General features: G+C 47.5%; 1 protein-coding gene across 2 annotated transcripts in view; it reads right to left on the bottom strand.

Annotated features, from left to right (window-relative positions):
* Window positions 1-20,055, bottom strand: part of LOC137416337 (voltage-dependent L-type calcium channel subunit alpha-1D-like) — a 476,095-nt gene that overhangs the window by 233,602 nt on the left and 222,438 nt on the right. For both annotated transcript variants that reach the window (XM_068101884.2, XM_068101890.2), the window contains exons 35-37: window positions 15,214-15,316; window positions 10,198-10,299; window positions 9,635-9,756 (exon numbers count right to left, since the gene is read on the bottom strand). In XM_068101884.2, coding sequence (XP_067957985.2) covers window positions 9,635-9,756; window positions 10,198-10,299; window positions 15,214-15,316 — 327 coding nt within the window. The remainder of the gene's footprint in view (window positions 1-9,634; window positions 9,757-10,197; window positions 10,300-15,213; window positions 15,317-20,055) is intronic.

Here is a 20,055-nt window from a genome sequence, read left to right as displayed (position 1 = left end):
AGGAAGACGTGGACGGATCCAGGCACGGCCGGAGGAGCAAACTGACACGACCCGTTTGAGTTGCGCGGAAGGCCTGTGGCGCGCCGGTGGATGGGACCGGGGTGAACGGGTGGCTCATTTGGGCACGGCAGCACGCGATTGAGGCGGATTGAGGCCTCCTTCCAGCCAAGCACGGAGCCGCGTCCGGATGGCGAGGTTGCGGCCTGGACGACTGCAGACAGAGATAAGACGCGTATTCACAAACACAACAGTTCCTTTAATTTATTCTCTTCCCTCGTCCATGTGCAAATCTGTGTGTAGGAGCGCTGATTAGGGGGTTTAGTTTTTACCGGCACATTCTCTGTTATCGGGTCCGTAATAAATATTCCTGTTGTACATTTTATATCCGTTTTTGGTTGAGTTATTGATTTTCAGGTTGAAGACATTGGACCATGAAGTTTTGAAGCGGCATTCTTCATGCCATCTTGCGTATGATCCGCCATTGAATTGGAAAACGCCTCATTAAGCTCGATTCCATCCGTGATTCACTGAGGGCAAATCACACGACCAAAAAAAAAAATAAAAAAAAAATATATATATATATATATGTATATATATATATATATATATATATACACACACTGTATATATGGTGTCTGTACGCTCATCGGTTTCCCGTTTATGATGGCTGCTTCCCACGCTGCATTTGAGAAGCTGCTGATTGGTTATTTTGCATCTTCCTTTCACTTTTATTGATGCAACATCATCAAGTCACTTTATTGCCCCTTCCAGTAATCTTTAAAATCCACATGAACATCTGGATTAAAGTAGATTTAATACAGATCTTCATGGAGTAACACATAATTTAAAACAGCTGCAAGTCAGGAGACGCCGATGGTTCACGAGCGAGCGGTATTCAATGACAAAGGACGGACTATCAAGACGATCGTCACGATCGTCACGATCATTGACGATTGATGCATCAAATCGGGACCATAATCAGTTAGGAGGTTATTTAGCTACACAATACCGAATATTTGGTTCGATTCCGACAACTTTGAAAATTTGACCTTTGTGACCTTCAAAGGTCAAAGGTCAAAGATTCTGAAATTTGTTGGAAAACTTGTATTTCATGATGTATGTGATAATATAAGATCATGTACGACATTTCACCCTATCAGGAAGCGAACAATGTAATAAAACCATCAAAAATTGACTTTTCTAAATTTCGTAACCTTGTGACCTTGACCTTGGGGCGAAAATGAAAAAATCAAGCTCCATGGGGCTAGACACATGACAATGGCCTAACCAAATACCGAAACCCCTGTCAGATTCCACCAACTTCCTCGGAGAAGATGTAGCTTGAACTCGATTACCCCCTAAAAAGACATCTTTTTCGGACGTGACTCTGCCCACAATGGGCGCAATATGCCCACTCAAGGCAGGACACAACTAGATCATGATATCAACCTCCCACCCAAGTTTCATCAAGATCTGATGATATCATCAGGTAGTTATGCTGCTGCGGACAGACAGACAGACAGACAGATGCACACCCATGACGAATATAGCGGTCACTTGATAACTCATGAACCAATACTTTTCCCTCTTTTTATACAAATTGAACCTCCGCCGCCTGATCTCGCACCACCATTTTGCGGTGGGCGGTATAAGTAGCTCAGAGCTTTGGCTCTTGGTGAAACCAGGAGTGCAACACAATTAACCTTTTTAAAGTCCATGAAATTATTTAAATTGATAGATTAACACTCAACAGTTGTGTCCAGCAAGGTAAAATATGGTTATAGTACGGTATGTCCCAAAAATAATTTTCAGGTGTAGAATGTGTCCCAGAAAACATCCCTTTAAGGAAAATTCTATTTTTGTTGCATTTATAGCACAAACATATTGGTATGTTCCAGCAAGGCCAAGCATGATTACAGTATAATCCCAATTTTTCTTTCAAGCATCCAGTGTGTTCCAGAAGAAGGTATCACTTTGTGGAAGTATAATCACTTTAAACTACCCACTGTAGGTGGGCCGATGATTGTGTTTCTAAGTTTCAATGCTCATCCAATGAGGGTGCCTCAAAACATCTGCCTCAACTTATTATAAAAGGCATGAGATTTTTGATTTTATGAAGAAATCTGTCTTTGTAGAGCTGCTATCTAATACTAACAAGCGTTACGCCTAGGTCCCCTGTCGGTGAAGTGATGTGAGTTGACAAAGTGGAAGACGCAAGGGGGCCATCTTGGATTTTGACGTGGCGACCCAATGTTCAATAGCGTTCTCCCTTATGCGTAGATACACCCACACACCAGATTAGAAGTTAGTAGTTCGTTTATTTTTCAAGATATTTCGCTCACAAGGTTCAGACATATATATGGTGGCGGCCATCTTGGATTTTGACGTGGCGGCCCAATTTTCAATAGCATTCTTCCTTATGCCTAGATACACCCACACACCAGATTAGAAGTTGGTACTTCGCTTATTTTTTCAAGATATTCCACTCACAAGGTTCAGACATACATGGCGGCGGCCATTTTGGATTTTGACGTGGGTTGCACCCACACACCAAATTAGAATTCGGTCCTTCGCTTATGCATGCATGTACGCACGCACACACGCACCCATGCCCACATGCACGCACGGACGGAGGGGAAAAGCATAGTCCCCCTTTCGCTCCGCGGTGCGACGGTGGACAATAATCACCCATTTCCTTTTTGGTACATACAGGTATTGAGGTTCATGGATGAGTGGACCAACAAGGGGACATGGATCAACAAACACAATTCGAGTAAAGACACAATGATAAATGGTTGCACTGTAGCGGTTACCGGTAGCATGACACAATTACCCTGCACCGGCCGATGACACAACCGGCGAGCGGTCACGTGTCCGGACTCGCCCGGGCGTGTTGAGACTTGCCTTTAACGGGCGAACGCTTGCCTTGCATACCACGCCCCGTTGAGAGGCGTGGCTTATCTATTTGCATACCACGCACCGCCTGAGAGGCGTGGCTTTTGTGTGTTGAGTTTCTGATATATATTGCCGCCCGTTCGATGGGCTGATTCAGTGCTTTGTAGTTCGTTTGAGTGAGCTGGGAATAAATAGCTCAGAGAACCCTAATTCCTGGCGTCGTCCATTTTGTCCGATTTTATCATGCGAGCACAGCTCCCACAATTGGTGACCCCTTTCTACGAACACGGCGATGGAGTCAGCTGTAGCTTTGAAGCTCCCGGGCTTTTGGGAATCTCACGCGGCCGTTTGGTTTGCTCAAGCGGATTCTCAATTCGTCCTGCGGAACATTACGGGGGACACGACGTGCTACCACCACGTGGTCTCCATGCTCAACGCCTCCTCCGCTTCCTGGGTTCTGAGCTGCCGACAGCACCCGCCGGACGCCGACAAATACGGCGCGCTCAAAGACCTACTCCTCGGTGCGTTTGGACTCACTGAGACCGAACGCGCACGACAACTACTCGACCTCCCGGAGCTGGGCGAGGCCCGTCCGTCCGAAAGCATGGACCACATGCTTGCTCTTCTCAGTGACCACAGCCCAGACTTCCTCTTCCGCGAGCTGTTCCTCCGGCGGCTACCCGGGCAGGTACGGTTAGCTTTGGCTAACTCGCCCATCACGGACCCTCGCGCCCTGGCCAAGGAGGCCAATAAATTTTGCTCGGCCAGGCGACACATCGGAGCGGCCGCCTGGGACCCTGGGCCGACCGAGGCAACGCCCACGCCACGACCGGCGCCTTCACCGGCCGAGTCAGCGCCACTGGCGGCAGCGGCCGCCGCGATGCCCCGTCAACCGAACCCGATGCGACTGCCGGAGCCTCCACCAGAGCGGACCATGTGCTATTACCACGCCAGGTTCGGGCAGAAGGCCAGAACGTGCCGCCCACCGTGCACTTTCGGCGGGTCGGGAAACGACCAGGCCGGTGCTCGCTGCTTGCCATGAGCGTCGGCCATTCAGGCAGACTTCTGTTTATCATGGACACAGAGTCCGGGCAGCGTTTTTTGTGTGACACCGGCGATCAGCTGAGCATGATACCCGCCTCGGTGGAGGACAAACAGGCCGCGCTTTGCGGCCCCGCTTTGGTCACCGCAAACGGTTCCTCCATCCGCACCTTCGGTTCGCGCAGCGTCGCATTCTGCTTCGGGGGCCAGCGCTTCAGGTGGGACTTCATCACGGCGAACGTGCCCATGGCCTTGCTGGGTGCAGATTTTCTTTGCGCGCATGGGCTTTTGGTCGACGTCAAACGGTGTCGGCTCATCAACGCGGAGACCTTCAGCTCGCTCGCTTGCTCATTGTGCGGCTCTGCTCCGACCAAGCTAGCCTGAGCGCTCCCGGCCGTGGACGATTTCACCCGCCTACTCGCCGAGTTTCCCGCCCTCACGCAGCCGACGTTTTCGGCCGTCGCCGTCAAGCATGGCGTCGAACACCACATCCTGACCACAGGTCCACCGGTCTACGCCAGGGCTCGCCGCCTCGACCCGGCCAAACACGCCGTAGCGAAGGCAGAATTTGACGCGCTGGAGCGATTGGGAATTGTGCGGTGCTCGAATAGCGCGTGGGCCTCGCCCCTGCACATCGTGCCCAAACCGGGTGGCGGATGGCGACCATGTGGCGATTACCGCCGCCTCAACGACGCCACCACCCCCGACCGGTACCCGATACCACACATACAGGACTTTTCCGCCCGTTTGGTGGGGCGGATGATCTTCTCCAAGGTCGACCTCATTCGGGGCTACCACCAGGTACCTGTACGGCCGGCGGACGTTCTGAAGACGGCTGTAATTACACCTTTTGGCCTCTTCGAGTTCCTCCGAATGCCGTTCGGCCTTAAGAATGCGGCCCAGGCCTTCCAGCGGCTGATGGACAGTGTGCTGCGTGATCTCACCTTTCTGTACGTCTACCTGGATGACATTCTCATCGCCAGCACTTCCCGGGCGGAGCACCTCATCCACCTGCGCACGCTTTTTGAGCGCCTCGGCCAGCACGGCCTCATCATCAACCAGGCAAAATGCCAGTTTGGCGTAACGGCCGTCGACTTCCTGGGGCACCGCATCACGAAGCACGGGGCCGTCCCACTGCCTACCAAGGTGGAGGCAGTCACAAGTTTCCTCGCCCTCGCTCCATCAAGGCCCTACAGGAATTTTTGGGGATGGTAAATTTCTACCACCAGTTCGTGCCTCGCGCGGCCCAACTCATGCGCCCCCTGTACGAAGCCCTCCGGGGCAAGCCGGCCAAGCACGTCGTCGCCTGGACCACAGAGATGGACGCGGCGTTCACGGGCGCTAAGCTGGTCCTCGCCAACGTGACCATGCTGGCACACCCGGCGCTCGACGCACCCATCGCCCTCACCACGGACGCTTCCGACTACGCGGTGGACACCGTGCATGAACAGTGAGTGAACGGAGCTTGGCAACCGCTGGCCTTCTTCAGCCGGCAGCTTCGCCCTAACGAGCGCAAGTATAGCGCTTTCGACCGCGAGCTCCTCGGCCTTTACCTGGCTTTTCGCCACTTCCGCCATCTTTTGGAGGGCCGCCCGTTCACGGCGTTTGTGGACCACAAACCCCTGGTCTTCACCATGGCCAAGGTTATGGAGCCGTGGTCGGCCCGCCAGCAGCGCCACCTCTCCGCCGTGTCCGAATTTACAACGGACATCTGGCACGTCGCAGGCAAGGACAACGCTGTGGCCGATTGCCTCTCCCGGTCCGGCGCGAATGCCGTCCACCTGGGTGTGGACTTCGCCCGCATGGCGGCCGACCAGACCGCCGACCCCACGGTGCAAGCCCTCCGGACAGCGGACACAGCCCTGCGGTTGGCCGACGTCCCCTTCGAGGACAAAGGCACAGTTCTCCTGTGCGACGTCTCCCTGGGTCAAACTCACCCCATCGTGCCCACCGGATGGCGGCGGCACATTTTTGACGCCCTCCACGGCCTTTCCCACCCGGGCCGGAAAGCATCACAGAAGCTCGTGGCAGCGGAATTTGTCTGGCACGGGCTCCGTAAAGATGTCCGCGACTGGGCCAATGCCTGTGTTGCCTGCCAGCGCGCGAAGGTCCACCGGCACACCCAGGCCCCGTTGGCACCATTCGACGTGCCCGCGCGGCGCTTCGACCACGTCAATGTGGACCTGGTGGGACCCCTTCCCTCCTCGCGGGGATTCACCCACCTCCTCACAATGGTGGGCAGGACCACAAGGTGGCCGGAGGCCATCCCGCTGGCATCAACAACATCCGCTGACGTGGCGCAGGCCTTCATTGGCACCTGGCTTGCCCGTTTCGGCGCCCCCTCGGACATCTCCTCCGATAGAGGCACGCAATTCACCTCCGAGCTTTGGGGCATGGTCGCCCAGGCCTTGGGGGTCAAGCTTCACCGCACCACGGCCTACCACCCCCAAACCAATGGCTTGTGCAAGCGGTTCCACCGCTCGATGAAGGCCGCTCTCAGAGCCAGCCTCCAGGACGACAGTTGGGCCGACAGGCTCCCGTGGGTCCTATTGGGCCTCCAAACGGCCCCTAAAGAGGACCTACAGGCTTCCACCGCCGAGCTGGTCTACGGCCAGCCACTGCGCGTGCTGGGCGAATTCATCCCTGATGCCAACGGCCCCTGGTCCTCGGCTCGCCAACGCTCGGTCCTCCAGGAGGCCGCCAGGAGATTTGCCCCCGTGCCCACGTCCCACCACGGCTGCCCCCAACCCCACATCCCCCCAGCACTTCGCACTGCGGTGTACGTTTTTATCTGGCACGACGCACACTGGGGACCGCTCCGGCCGCCGTACGATGGACCTTTCCGGGTCGTGAAGAGGGACGACAAGTCGTTCACCATCGACATCGGCGGCAAAGTGGACCGCATCTCCGTGGACCGCCTCAAGCCGGCCCATTTGGACCTCGACCAACCTCCACGGTTGGCCCTTCCTCCACGTCGGGGCCTCCACGTCGGGGCCTCCACGTCGGGGTGAACCAGGCCCCCCGCCCGACCATCCACCGCCCCGCCACCTACCACCCCCACACGAATCGTCAGGGGTCGTTTCAGCCGGGTCATCAAGACCCCCCTCAAACTAACTCTCCCGGTGCATGTTAATTCTGGGGGGGGGGGGGGGGGCGCATGTAGCGGTTACTGGTAGCATGACACAATTACCCTGCACCGGCCGATGACGCAACCGGCGAGCGGTCACGTGTCCGGACTCGCCCGGGCGTGTTGAGACTTGCCTTTACCGGGTGAATGCTTGCCTTGCATACCATGCCCCGTTGAGAGGCGTGGCTTATCTATTTGCATACCACGCCCCGCCTGAGATGCGTGGCTTTTGTGTGTTGAGTTTCTGATATATATATTGTCGCCCGTTCGATGGGCTGATTCAGTGCTTTGGAGTTCGTTTGAGTGAGCTGGGAATAAATAGCTCAGAGAAACCTAATTCCTGGCGTCGTCCATTTTGTCCGATTTTATCGTGCGAGCACAGCTCCCAGAGCACCATAGTACAAGGAGAGGAAGTTGTAGGATACTAGTTGGAACAGTGTCTCAGAGGGTGCTGTAAGGTTGCGGAAATGAAGACGCAATCAGGGAGGTCTAAGGCCGTGGTCTAAAAATGAGTTTTCAAAACGGCACCTGAAAGCACCCCGGAAGGGTCTCGGTAAAAGTGTGCCAAAGATCACTTAGCCGGCCCATTTGGACCGAGAGGAGGCATAAGGAAAAGCACTAAGTTCATCGAGTGAGACCACAGAGACAGATATCACTCAGAGTGATGCCAAAGACATGGCAGTCACGAGCATTCTCCTGGAGATCTGTGAAAGGGGTTTCATTCAAAGAGTTGGCATTTGCTCACAGCTGCAGACATGTTCAACATATACAGGTAGGAGACAAAAAAATGGAAACACCGATGTAAAGTCACTTAATAGGGCATTGGGCCATCACGTGCGGTTACCACGTGCATTGGGCCACCACATGCAGCTGTGGCATAGAATCCATCAGCGTCTGGAATTCTGCAAGAGGGAAGCGGTACCCTTCTTCCATGAGAAAGTCAACTAACTCACACCTGTTTGAGTGAAAATGGAAAACGCTGTTTTAGGTGTTGTTTCAGAATATTCCGTAAATGCTCGATTGGGTTCAGATCTGGTCCAGTGTCATGCTCATCAAACCATTGGGTGACCACACGTGCTCTGTGGATTGGGGCATTGTCATCCTAGAAGACACCCCTTCCAACAGGAAAGGAATGCTGCAACATGCGGTGAAGTTGATTACTTGGTTCCATGATGAAGCGATTGGCATTGACCTTGCCTTCGAAGAGGATGACTGCGCCCAAACCGTGCCAGGAAAATGTACGCCACAACATTAAAGAACCACCAGAACCCTTCACTGTTGGAACCAAGCACTCAGGTTTATAGAGTTCCTTCGGTTGGTACCACACGTGCACTCATCTGTTTGTCGAGATTGCCAGGTGTGATGAGCGGTTTGTGCATGCTTGCCATAATGAGAGGAAAACGTTGCCTGTGCAGCATTTTTATATATGAACCTAAGCATGCTGGGATGTTATTTGCTTAATTAACACACGGACCACACCTGTGTGGAAGCCGTTACTTTCAATATACTTGGTGTCCCTCATTTACACGTAGGTGTTTCCATTTTTTTGGTCCACTATCTGCAGCTCAACTTTGCTTTTTTCACTACATTGACATTATTTGGCAAACATTTCCTAAAAAAGAGGATTCATGTCTTGCTGGAGAGACAGCAGGATTTTTCTGTTGGTAGCGTGCTCGTGCTCTGAGCTGTCCGGATATGGATTCGTTCCCCTATGGAATCAAATCCAATGAAAAATATATGCTGTTCTGTGGAAGTACCTGCAGGAGGTGCTTCATCTTGGGCAATGCCAACCTTTAGGCGTCGGTGAAAACCGACTGTCATGTACGCGTTTAGTCGGCCATTGTGTGCCGGTATCCTCATAAACTCCCTACCTATAGGTAGTACCAAGTACCACCTTTAGAGGCCATTTTTCCCCGCAGAGCAGGGGTTGGCCTTTTTTTGGGCACCTTGGTCCCCTTTTTGAATCAATGTTTTACAGCCGGATGCCCTTCCTGCCGCCAACCATGTTAGTCACCTCTTGCGACACACAGGGAATTACCAGTGAGCTGGTACTCAATTTTCCGACGTCGGAAGGATGACAGGCTGAGTCAACCCCCCTGTTGTTAATTCAGCGATCAACTGGGATTCGAACCCAGGATTCTAGGATCCCAAGCCAGCATCCATACCTATAGGTGAAATGGGATACTTAAGATTATAAAAGGATATTGATAAGTGTGTAGATAACATGTCAAATTGACCAGAGTAAGTTATTTGGGATTGGTTTGAGGACATTTGGCCTGTTGTGCTGGAAGCACGATGGGTCTGAACTTCACAAATACCTTTGCTTCGCATCCACCTAGTTTGGAAACTAGGAAAGCAAGGATTTTTTTCACACTCAAACAACACGGGCATTCACCGAAGACCAGAGGCAGGCAACTGATGATTCTAGAGTAGACCCTAATTTCCATACCTTGTCTCTTGAGATTTACAGTGGCATAGTAAAGATGTAAAAGCGAAGTGCATACAGAGAGTAGTGCAATGTTTATAGGTCTGTGCACCCTGCACATCAGCCAGAAAGAGGGATCTATATACCTGTAGGGCAGTGGAATTCGGCCCATATCCAAGTTTTTCCTGCTCCTCTCGTCGTTTGAACCTCTTGAAGGCGTCCTGGATGAGAAAGGTGGCGTAGAACTTTCCCACTGTGATCTCGTCCTCTGTATAGAAACACAGACGGAAGCATGTCAAACCCCACTCCCCAATTCCTCACTCGGAAAAAGGATATAACACATGCACACACACACACGTCAAGACCTTCAGGCAGTGCTGGCAAATGCTAATATGCACACAAAAACAGCGAAGCTGCCTTTCAGAGAACCAGCGAGAAGAAAGCAAATTTGGTTTAAAAAAATCTATGTAGGCGGTCTGGGATAAACATGCGGACAAAAACAAGAGGACTCGCATGCCAGAGATATGCAACTTGGCATGGAGTCGCTCACACTGGTCTACAAACTTTATTCTTGGCTGGGGCTGTGTTTGCTTTCGAGTTGTTGATATGCGGATATTCGCCATCCAAATCATGCACTCTGCTACCGTCAAGTCAACTTCCATCTGCTCGATTTCTGACACGCGTCTGCTCGGCTTGGCGAGGCACTCACCTCCTGCTGGAGGGATGACCTGATCCAAAAGCTTCATGCTGGTTCGGGACCAGATCTTCTTGATGATCATGCGAAGATCCTCGTTGGCCTCCTGGGTCTTTTCTAGAGGATGTTTGTAATTCCCGGAAGAAGACGCACATGCAGGCGAGACCCAAAAGGCATTTCATCGAAACACTGCATATACTTGTCATACTCCAAGTAATTTGTCATGGAAAAGAGCAGACTTCTCTCACACAACTAACAATGTCTTTAAATCACACACAAAGCATTCATCGCACAGCAATCCACCACAAGGTGAACAACATGACAATGATTCCAGTTCTGATGTAACATACTCTGTTATCGAGCATCGATGTGGCAAAAAAACAGTTTATTGGCAAGGTTTATACTGGGTGGCTTGCCATTGCATTCACAGCAAAAGTTAGGCCAGGAATTTGTAATTTGTTCACGGTGAAGGGGATAGCTTGCCTACTCTTCGAGACACTGTGGGATCTTTAACTCAAGATTGAACTCTCAAACCTGTCTCCCTCCTCCAAATCCTGGTGGCATCTGGTCAAATCTGTTTCTGGTGTTTGTTCCCCCTCCATCCCCTCCCTTACCTCAAACAGCCAAACACCTGACACTGCACGTGAAAAAGCTGAATGCCTCAACTCTGAGTTTGCCTCAAAATCTTATTTCTCAAACCCGTCTCTCTGTACCCACCTTAACCAGTCATACCCAGCTGCTCCTGGACTCTGTGTCCTTCTATCATGACAAGTAGGAGAAGTTTCTATCAAACCTCGACTTTGAATCTCATTCAGACCAGCTTCTGCTGTCTCAACAATGGATGGAGGTCTTCAACACCAAGCAGGATATCAGAGCTGTGTCCCTTGACATATCTCGTATCCTACGGTCTGGCACCCCGCCATACTCACCAAACTCTCCTCTTATAGTATCCATGGCAATCTCCACTCTTGAGTCATGGCTGGCGGACTTCCTCCTGTCATAGTCAATGTATGGCTCTAAATGGAATTCTCTCATCTCCGCTTATTGTCCAGGCTGGAGTTCCTCAAGGCAGTGTTCTGGGCCCTGTGCTTTTTTTTGGTCTTCATCAATGATCCCTCCGACTCTCTGGAAAATCCTCTCTATCTCTTTGCTGATGACTCCACTCTCTGCTGCTCCATATCTCAACCCTCAGATCGGCAGTCTGCAGTCTCCTCACTCTCTGCAGACCTGGACAAAATCACAGACTGGTCAAACAAGTGGAACATGTCTTTCATTCCTGACAAATCTCACACTCTTACAATGTCTCACCGAAAAGACCGACTGGAAAACCCTCCCATCTACTTTCTCAACAATCTTCTCCAAGAAATTCTGTCACATAAGCTTTTTGGTCTCACTATCTGCCATGATCTTTCCTGGGAAAACAACATTTCCAAGCTGGCCTCCAAACCCAGTCGCCAACTGGGCATCCTCCATCATGCGAAGTCCTTTCTGGGCACCTCTGAGCTCCTCACCACATACAAGGCTTTCATCCGCAGCTCAATGGAATACTGCTCTCCCCTCTGGGCCGGTGCTCCTGCCTCACACCGAGCTCGGCTTCACGCTGTTGAAACCAAAGCTTTCAGAATCATTGGAATCTCCCGCGATTAAGCTGATTCTGAGGGCCGATCACTCACTCCCCGCAGGCAGGTTGGTGGTCTTTCTGTCTTCTTCCGACTCCTCTCCGTCCTTGCTCCCCCAGCTCTCTCTGTGATCTGTCCCCCAAATATTCCTTCAGGTTGCACAAGATCTACCAGCAACCCTCTTATGGTTAAACTGCCAAAATCAAGACTCTCTATTCACCTTCACTCTTTCATTCCTCTTTTCTCCCGCCTCTGGAACAAATTCCCACACACTCTGCAGTCCCTCTCCTCCTCCAGATTTTGAAAAACAGCTGTTCACCACCATCTCTTATCTTCCCCCATCCAAAACCTTGATATTTTCTACCCTTGTTAATCCACCCCAAATCCGCCTCCTTCAAATTCTGTTTTCTTTCGTGAAATTCCTTGTAGTATCCATCTTGTTTATCCCATGTACCCGCCTCAGCCCTCTCTCTTCCACAGATCTCCCGATGTCCCTGTTCTCCACTGTTGTTGTGCTTCCCCCTCTCTCCCCATCTTGTCTTCTGCTCACTTTATTATATGTTCTATTTGTTAGCTCTTACACGAGCCTCAACTTGGTATTAAAAAAAAATAAAGGAATACATAAACATCCAACTAATGCTGGCAGACAGGCGCCAAGTTTAACGGCCATCCGAGGGACACACACTGATGAATCTTGACACTTTATCGCTGGGTCGGGATTCAAACCCAGGTTAGATCGCTTCGATGCGAGTATGCGTACATCTGAACCAACCTGCCAGCCAACAGATCCATGAGGAGCTTTCAATCTCAGGTGTGCTATCGCCATGTGTTATTGGACTCCTTTGTTGACTCACCTACACAAAATGCTGTTAAACTGGCATGAGCAAGTGGTGTCAAAACGCCAAATAAACTACTGGTCCAAAAGAGTGCACCTCATGTCCAAGCCTCTGTTCGTCTCTCAACCTCCGAGTGACGTCACCCATGAAGTGACACGGAAAACCCAAGAATTATGATGGCCTCGCACCTCTTACACTTGTCCATACAATATTTCATGGAAACCTATCGCTTTCCATTATTTCATCTGCTCTTAAACCCAATTTCATCGCATTTATAACCAGTCAGTGAAGGTTCTTTCTTATTTCCTCAATTCAAACAAGCAAAAGATTAGTGATCGACATCCGTGCGCACTCTCATTACCTGAAAGGTTTCCTCATAAGCTCGAGGAACCGTTGTATAATCACGTGGTATTACAAAGAAAAGGAAATCTGGTGGAACAAGCCTATGTCCTATCCAACAATTCATCAACTTCATCCATCAATTTTCAATTTGCTTTACTCACATTTATTTATTTTAACACAGGTAAGAGTACGTAATGAATTGACTGCAGAACCTCACCAGGACTAAACATTGACATTAGACTAGACGGATTTATGAAAAAGGGCCATGTATAAGCTTCTAGGTGCATTTTGGGGTAAATGCTGTAAAGTTAAAGTAAAAGAGCTGCATGTATATACATGATATATAAATGCTTGTTCAAAGAAAATGTCCAAAAATGGCAATTGGACGGCCATATTTTATGCTAATTAGAAGGTCAAAATCTCAACATTCGGCTTGGGAACCGGGTTAATCGAATTCAGCATAAACTAGTTATGTTAAAAAGTGAGGTTCCCAACTTTTACCCAAAAACGCACCAAACATTCACATTTCTCAGAAATCCGTCTAGTCTACATGCCATTTAATCTGATAGTCTTGTCTTATATGGATTATATGGCCACTTGTCATCGGATCCTATTCCACCAGGAGTGGAAACCAGATAAAAGACACGTGTACTTATAGGAGGTCTTAAGGGAAGATTCCCAAATTAGGGGGCAGTGAGGGAAATGCCGCAAAAGAAGGATCAGTGGATAATAGGAGAGAAACTAGAAAGGCACTCGGTAGAGAGCGTACCTACGCCAGGCTGAACAGTTTCCATTTTGTATCCCACTGATCGGCCGGATCTGCATCAAAAGATTTATCACAATCGAATCGGCTTGTTCTTGTCGCCTACACAACTCATCCACCAAGTTTTGTCTGAACCGGTCAACAACATTTTGAGATATCGTGCTCCATATCATTTTTGGCGACATCTCTTAATGGAGAAGAATCACTAGAAAAAAATTATATAAAAATTCACAAATCTGGTTCCGGATCTTCACCATAATCAAATCGGTTCGTCCTTGTCACACCCGTAACATGTGCAGCAAGTTTGGTCGGAATCTGTCCATAATTCTTCAGATATCGTGCTATATATAATTTTTGGCCATATCTTTCAATGATGAAGAATCACTTTAAAAATTCTAGTATCTGAATCCAGATCTTCATCAGAATCCTATCAATTCGCCCTTGTCACAAACCCGATCCGGCCATCAAGTTTCATCCGAATCCATCCATATATTTTTTGAGATATCGTGCTATATATAATTTTTGGCCATATCTTTCAATGATGAAGAATCACTTTTAAAATTCTAGTATCTGAATCCAGATCTTCACCAAAATCCTATCAGTTCGCCCTGGTCACACACCTGACCCGGCCATCAAGTTTCGTCCGAATCCATCCATATTTTCTTTTGAGATATCGTGCTATATATCATTTTGGCCTTATCTCTTTATGGTGAAGTCACTAGAAAAAAGTAAATAAAAATTAACAAATCTAGATCCGGATCTTCACCATAATCAAATCGGTTCATCCTCATCACACAACTAACATGTGCAGCAAATTTCGTCCGAATCTGTCCATAATTCTTCAGATATCGTGCTATATATAATTTTTGGCCATATATTTCAATGGCGAAGAATCACTTTAAAAATTCTAGTATCTGAATCCAGATCTTCACCAAAATATTATTAATTCGCCCTTGTCACAAACCTGACCCGGCTATCAAGTTTCGTCCGAATCCATCCATAATTTTTTAGTTATCGTGCTACATATCATTTTTGGCCCTAACTTTCAATGATGAAGAATCACTTTTAAAATTCTAATGTCTGAATCCAGATCTTCACCAAAATCCTATCAATTCGCCCTCGTCACAAACCCGACCCGGCCATCACGTTTCGTCCGAATGCATCTATATTTTATTGAGATACCGTGCTATATATCATTTTTGGCCCTATATCTTAATGGTGAAGTCACTAGAAAAAATATATAAAAATTCACAAATCTGGTTTCAGATCTTCACCATAATCAAATCGGTTCATCCTCATCACACAACTAACATGTGCAGCAAATTTCGTCCGAATCTGTCCATAACTTTTTGAGATATAATATGCTTACAGACAGACAAACAGATAAACAAGTAACAAACATAACCTCCATCCACTTTCGGTAACAAGTGACAATGAAAGTTCTCCTGGTGTGCAGGTCAGCCATCCTTACCTTCCGTCTTTATTTTTAAAGCGGTCCGCACCAGAGCAAAGAGTGTCGCGTTGAACAGCACGGTACCATCACTCTGTAGAGGCATGTTCATGGCCACGAGATGCTGCAACATACAACAAATGCCATCAGCTTCAAGCATAATCTGCTTTATAAAACAGGAGTGTCCCTCCGTCCCCGAACTACTCCCACAGTTTTGGAGCCAGGGCCACCAAATTTTCTGTGCACCTTTTGTGGTCCCTACATGTGTCATAAAGTCGGGTAGCAGCTTTCATATAATTTCTTAAGACTTTTTTGTGCTCCCACCCGTGCGTAGCACGAGTACCTCACAAGTGTCCAAATAATTCAACCATTCATCATTAAGAGGCGAGTATTATTAAGACTATTATTATTATTAAGACTATTATTAAGAGGCGACTATTATTTTAAGAGGCGACTATTATTTAGGCGACTATTTATTATTTAGGCGATTATTATTAGGCGACTATAAGAGCGACTTCTATTATTAGGCGACTATTATTAGGCGACTATAACATTAGGCGATATAAGATTATTAGGCGCCTATAAGAGGTGACTATTATTTAGGCGACTATTTATTATTTAGGCGACTATTATTAGGCGACTATAAGATTAGGCGATATAAGATTATTGGGTGACTATAAGAGGCGACTATTATTTAGGCGACTATTTATTATTGAGGCGACTATTATTAGGCGACTATAAGATTAGGCGATATAAGATTATTGGGTGACTATAAGAGGCGACTATTATTTAGGCGACTATTTATTATTTAGGCGACTATTATTAGGCGACTATAAGATTAGGCGATATAAGATTATTGGGTGACTATAAGAGGTGACTATTATTAGGCGACTATAAGAGCGACTACTCTTATTAGGCGACTATTATTAGGCGACTATAAGATTAGGCGACTATAAGATTAGGCGATATAAGATTATTAGGCAACTATAAGAGGCGACTATTATTTAGGCAACTATTATTAGGCGACTATAAGAGTGACTACGATTATTAGGCGAGTATTATTAGGCAACATAAGATTATTAGGCGACTATAAGAGGCGACTATTATTTAGGCGACTATCTATTAGGCGACTATAAGAGTGACTACTCTTATTAGGTGACTATTATTAGGCGACTATAAGAGGCGACTATAAGAGGCGATTATTATTAAGGCGACTATTACGGGCGACTATCATTAGGCGACTATAAGATTAGGCGATATAAGATTATTAGGTGACTATAAGAGGTGACTATTATTTAGGCGACTATTACGGGCGACTATCATTAGGCGACTATAAGATTAGGCGATATAAGATTATTAGGCGACTATAAGAGGCGACTATTATTTAGGCGACTATTAATTATTAAGGCGACTATTATTAGGCGACTATAAGAGCGACTACTCTTATTAGGTGACTATTATTAGGCGACCATAAGATTAGGCGATATAAGATTATTAGGCAACTATAAGAGGCGACTATTATTTAGGCAACTATTATTAGGCGACTATAAGAGTGACTACTATTATTAGGCGAGTATTATTAGGCTACATAAGATTATTAGGTGACTATAAGAGGCGACTATTATTTAGGCAACTATTTATTATTTAGGCGACTATTATTAGGCGACTATAAGAGCGACTACTCTTATTAGGTGACTATTATTAGGCGACTATAAGATTAGGCGATATAAGATTATTAGGCGACTATAAGAGGCGACTATTATTAAGGTGACTATTACGGGCGACTATCATTAGGCGACTATAAGATTAGGCGATATAAGATTATTAGGTGACTATAAGAGGTGACTATTATTTAGGCGACTATTAGTGGGCGACTATTATTAGGTATCTATAAGATTAGGCGATATAAGATTATTATGCGACTAGAAGAGGCGACTATTATTTAGGCAACTATTATTAGGCGACTATTATAAGGCGACTATAAGATTAGGCGATATCAGATTATTAGGCGACTATAAGAGGCGACTATTATTTAGGCGACTATTATAAGGCGACTTTACGATTAGGCGATATCAGATTATTAGGCGACTATAAGAGGCGACTATTATTTAGGCGACTATTATAAGGCGACTTTACGATTAGGCGATATCAGATTATTAGGCGACTATTATTTCGGCGACTATTATTAAGAGGTGACTATCAAAGGCATGCCGCTTCAAGGCGATGACCAGCAATAATGCTTTCCACTCCATGGTGGCCATCTTTGGTGTGTCCCATCATGTAGCGATCTGCAATTGAGCAAACCGTCACGTGGCGAGCAGCAAATGTGGTGGCCCGTAGCTGCACTGTTCCTTTCAGTTGTGACCAGAAATGCTGCGTCGCGTCACGTGGCCACCAACCATCACCGCGCTTTAACATAAGGCCTCATTCCATCCCCATGGATGATTGCAATGGGGCATTCCACTAGAGTTTTGTTCATACTGTTAATGTTTTTGTTTACTTTTTGCTGTTCTTTAGGGGCCTACTCAGATACCTCGTGATGTGTCTCATCATCTTGCTAAGGTGATGATGTCAGTACAGCTATTCGACCAGCAAGCCTCAAGTCCAAAAAATGTGTTTAAAAGAAACCGATACTCTTGAACAAAATGGATAAACACTTGAACAGAGGAAATCCATCAATAGTGTCAATAACATCAACAACATGAAATAGATAATGCATTCATTTCGAAACGTCCACTTATTAAAAGGTTCAGGAGCTTATTTTTCAATACCTCATGACAGTATCCAAACACGAGAGTAGAAAATTTCACTTTTGAGATGTTTTTGGTTCTCCACTTTTCTTTTTTTTTGTATACTGAATCGAGGCTCGTGAAAGAGCTAACATTTACTTCACAAACAAATCAACCAGACAAACAAAATATATAAAAAGAGGGAGTGGAAGACAAGAGAAGGGGAAGCACACAAACACTTGAGAGCACACAACATTTAAGAGCAGGGAGATGTGTGGGAGGGAGAGGGCTTGGGGGGAGGAGGCGTGGGAAGGGGGGGTGTGGGGGAGAAGTATAAAACACAAGGACACCAAGGACTTCCAGGACAGAAGTTGGTATTTCAAAAAAGTGGAATTGGGGTGAAATTAGCGGGGATAGAAAAGATCAAGGTTTTGGATGGGGGAAGATAAGAGATGGTGGTGAACAGCTGTTTTAAAGACCTGGAGGGTGGAGTGGGATTGAAGAGAGTGAGGGAGTTTGTTCCAGAGGCGGGAGAAAAGAGGAATGAAGGAGTGAAGGTGAGCAGAGAGTCTTGATTTTGGCAGTTTAACCATAAGAGGATGCAGGCAGATCTTGTGCGACCTGTAGGAATATTTGCGGGACAGAGCCCAGAGAGAGATGGGGGGGCAAGGCCAGAGAGGAGTCGGTAGAAGACGGAAAGACCACCAACCTGCCTGCGGTGACTGAGTGAGAGGCTCTTGGAGTTAGCTTCATCGCGGGAGATTCCAATGATTCTGAATGCTTTGGTTTCAACAGCGTGAAGACGAGCTAGGTGTGAGGCAGGAGCACCAGCCCAGAGGGGAGAGCAGTGTTCCATTGAGCTGCGGATGAAAGCCTTGTATGTGGTGAGGAGCTCAGGTGTGCCAAGGAAGGACTTCGCACGACGGAGGATGCCCAGTCGGCGACTGGCTTTGGAGGCCAGATTTGAAATGTGGTTTTCCCAGGAAAGATCGTGGCAGATAGTGAGACCCAAAAGCTTGAGTGACAGAACTTCTTGTAGAGGATTATTCAGAAAGTGGATGGGAGGGTTGTCCAGTCGGTCTTTTCGGAGAGACATCGTAAGAGTGTGAGATTTGTCAGGATGGGCAGTACCAAGATGAGGAACTGCCATTTTGTCTCCAAAGATGAATTGGAATAAAGCTGAGTCAATGGGCCTATCACTTCGCCATCGACAACAGGTTGGGGGTCTCTCTCTCTTCTTCCGCCTCCTTTCTGATATTGCACCCTCTCCCTCCCTGTGATTTGTCCTCCCAGGACACACACGGTCCACCAGCAACCCCATTCTAGTAAAACTCCCAAAAATCCAAGATCATTGCTCAACTCCACTCATTCGTTCCTCTTTTTCCCCATCTGTGGAAACATCTCACATTCTCTTCAATCCCTTTCTTCCCTCCATTTCTTCAAGACTGCTGTTTACCACCATCTCAGGCCATCCACCATCCAAAAACTATCGCCTCTACCCCCGTTAAACCACCTCTTCCTCCCCACTCCTCTGCCCAAAATTTCCAGCTTTTCCTTCCTTAGAGTATACAATCTTGTCCTCCCCTTGCGTTCTACCCTACCCCACATTGTTATCCGCACCCCTTGTTTGTCCGTCTCCGTCTATTTTCTCCCTCGGCCATACTCTTGGCAGCCCCACTTTCTCTTTCTGCTGTTCCTTTTCTCATGTTCCGTGCTGATCCTTTCTGCCTTCTAGCTAATCCACGAGCTTTGACTCGGTATACAAAAAAATACCGACCCAAGTTGCCTTGAAAGATTAATTAGCAGCCAATTCAGAACTCAAGGTTGAAAAGTCGAAACACCATTGGCTCGAGGAGCAAAACTTCCACGAGGATATTGCATAATTGCCATGAAAGGAAGAAGAATTGGTGAAAAGATTCACGTTCCGTCAAATTAAATCAGAAAGTGAAAGAACTACGAGAACAATTAAATATCTACGTTGTAGAACATGGACAATGTACCTCTCGGCAGGCGATGGAAACTTTCATCAACCATCTTGAGAAATGTTAATCCACCTCCAATGTAGCCGATATGTAAATGACCTGCTATGAATATGTCAAATCTCTATTCATTTGGGTGGAAATATAAGTCACAG

Source organism: Myxine glutinosa, chromosome 1 (assembly GCF_964187855.1).
Source record: "Myxine glutinosa chromosome 1, kmMyxGlut1.1, whole genome shotgun sequence".
NCBI classification, from domain to species: domain Eukaryota; kingdom Metazoa; phylum Chordata; class Myxini; order Myxiniformes; family Myxinidae; genus Myxine; species Myxine glutinosa.
The sequence above is the reverse complement of the archived record's forward strand: the minus strand, read 5'-3'. Positions and strand labels throughout refer to the sequence as shown.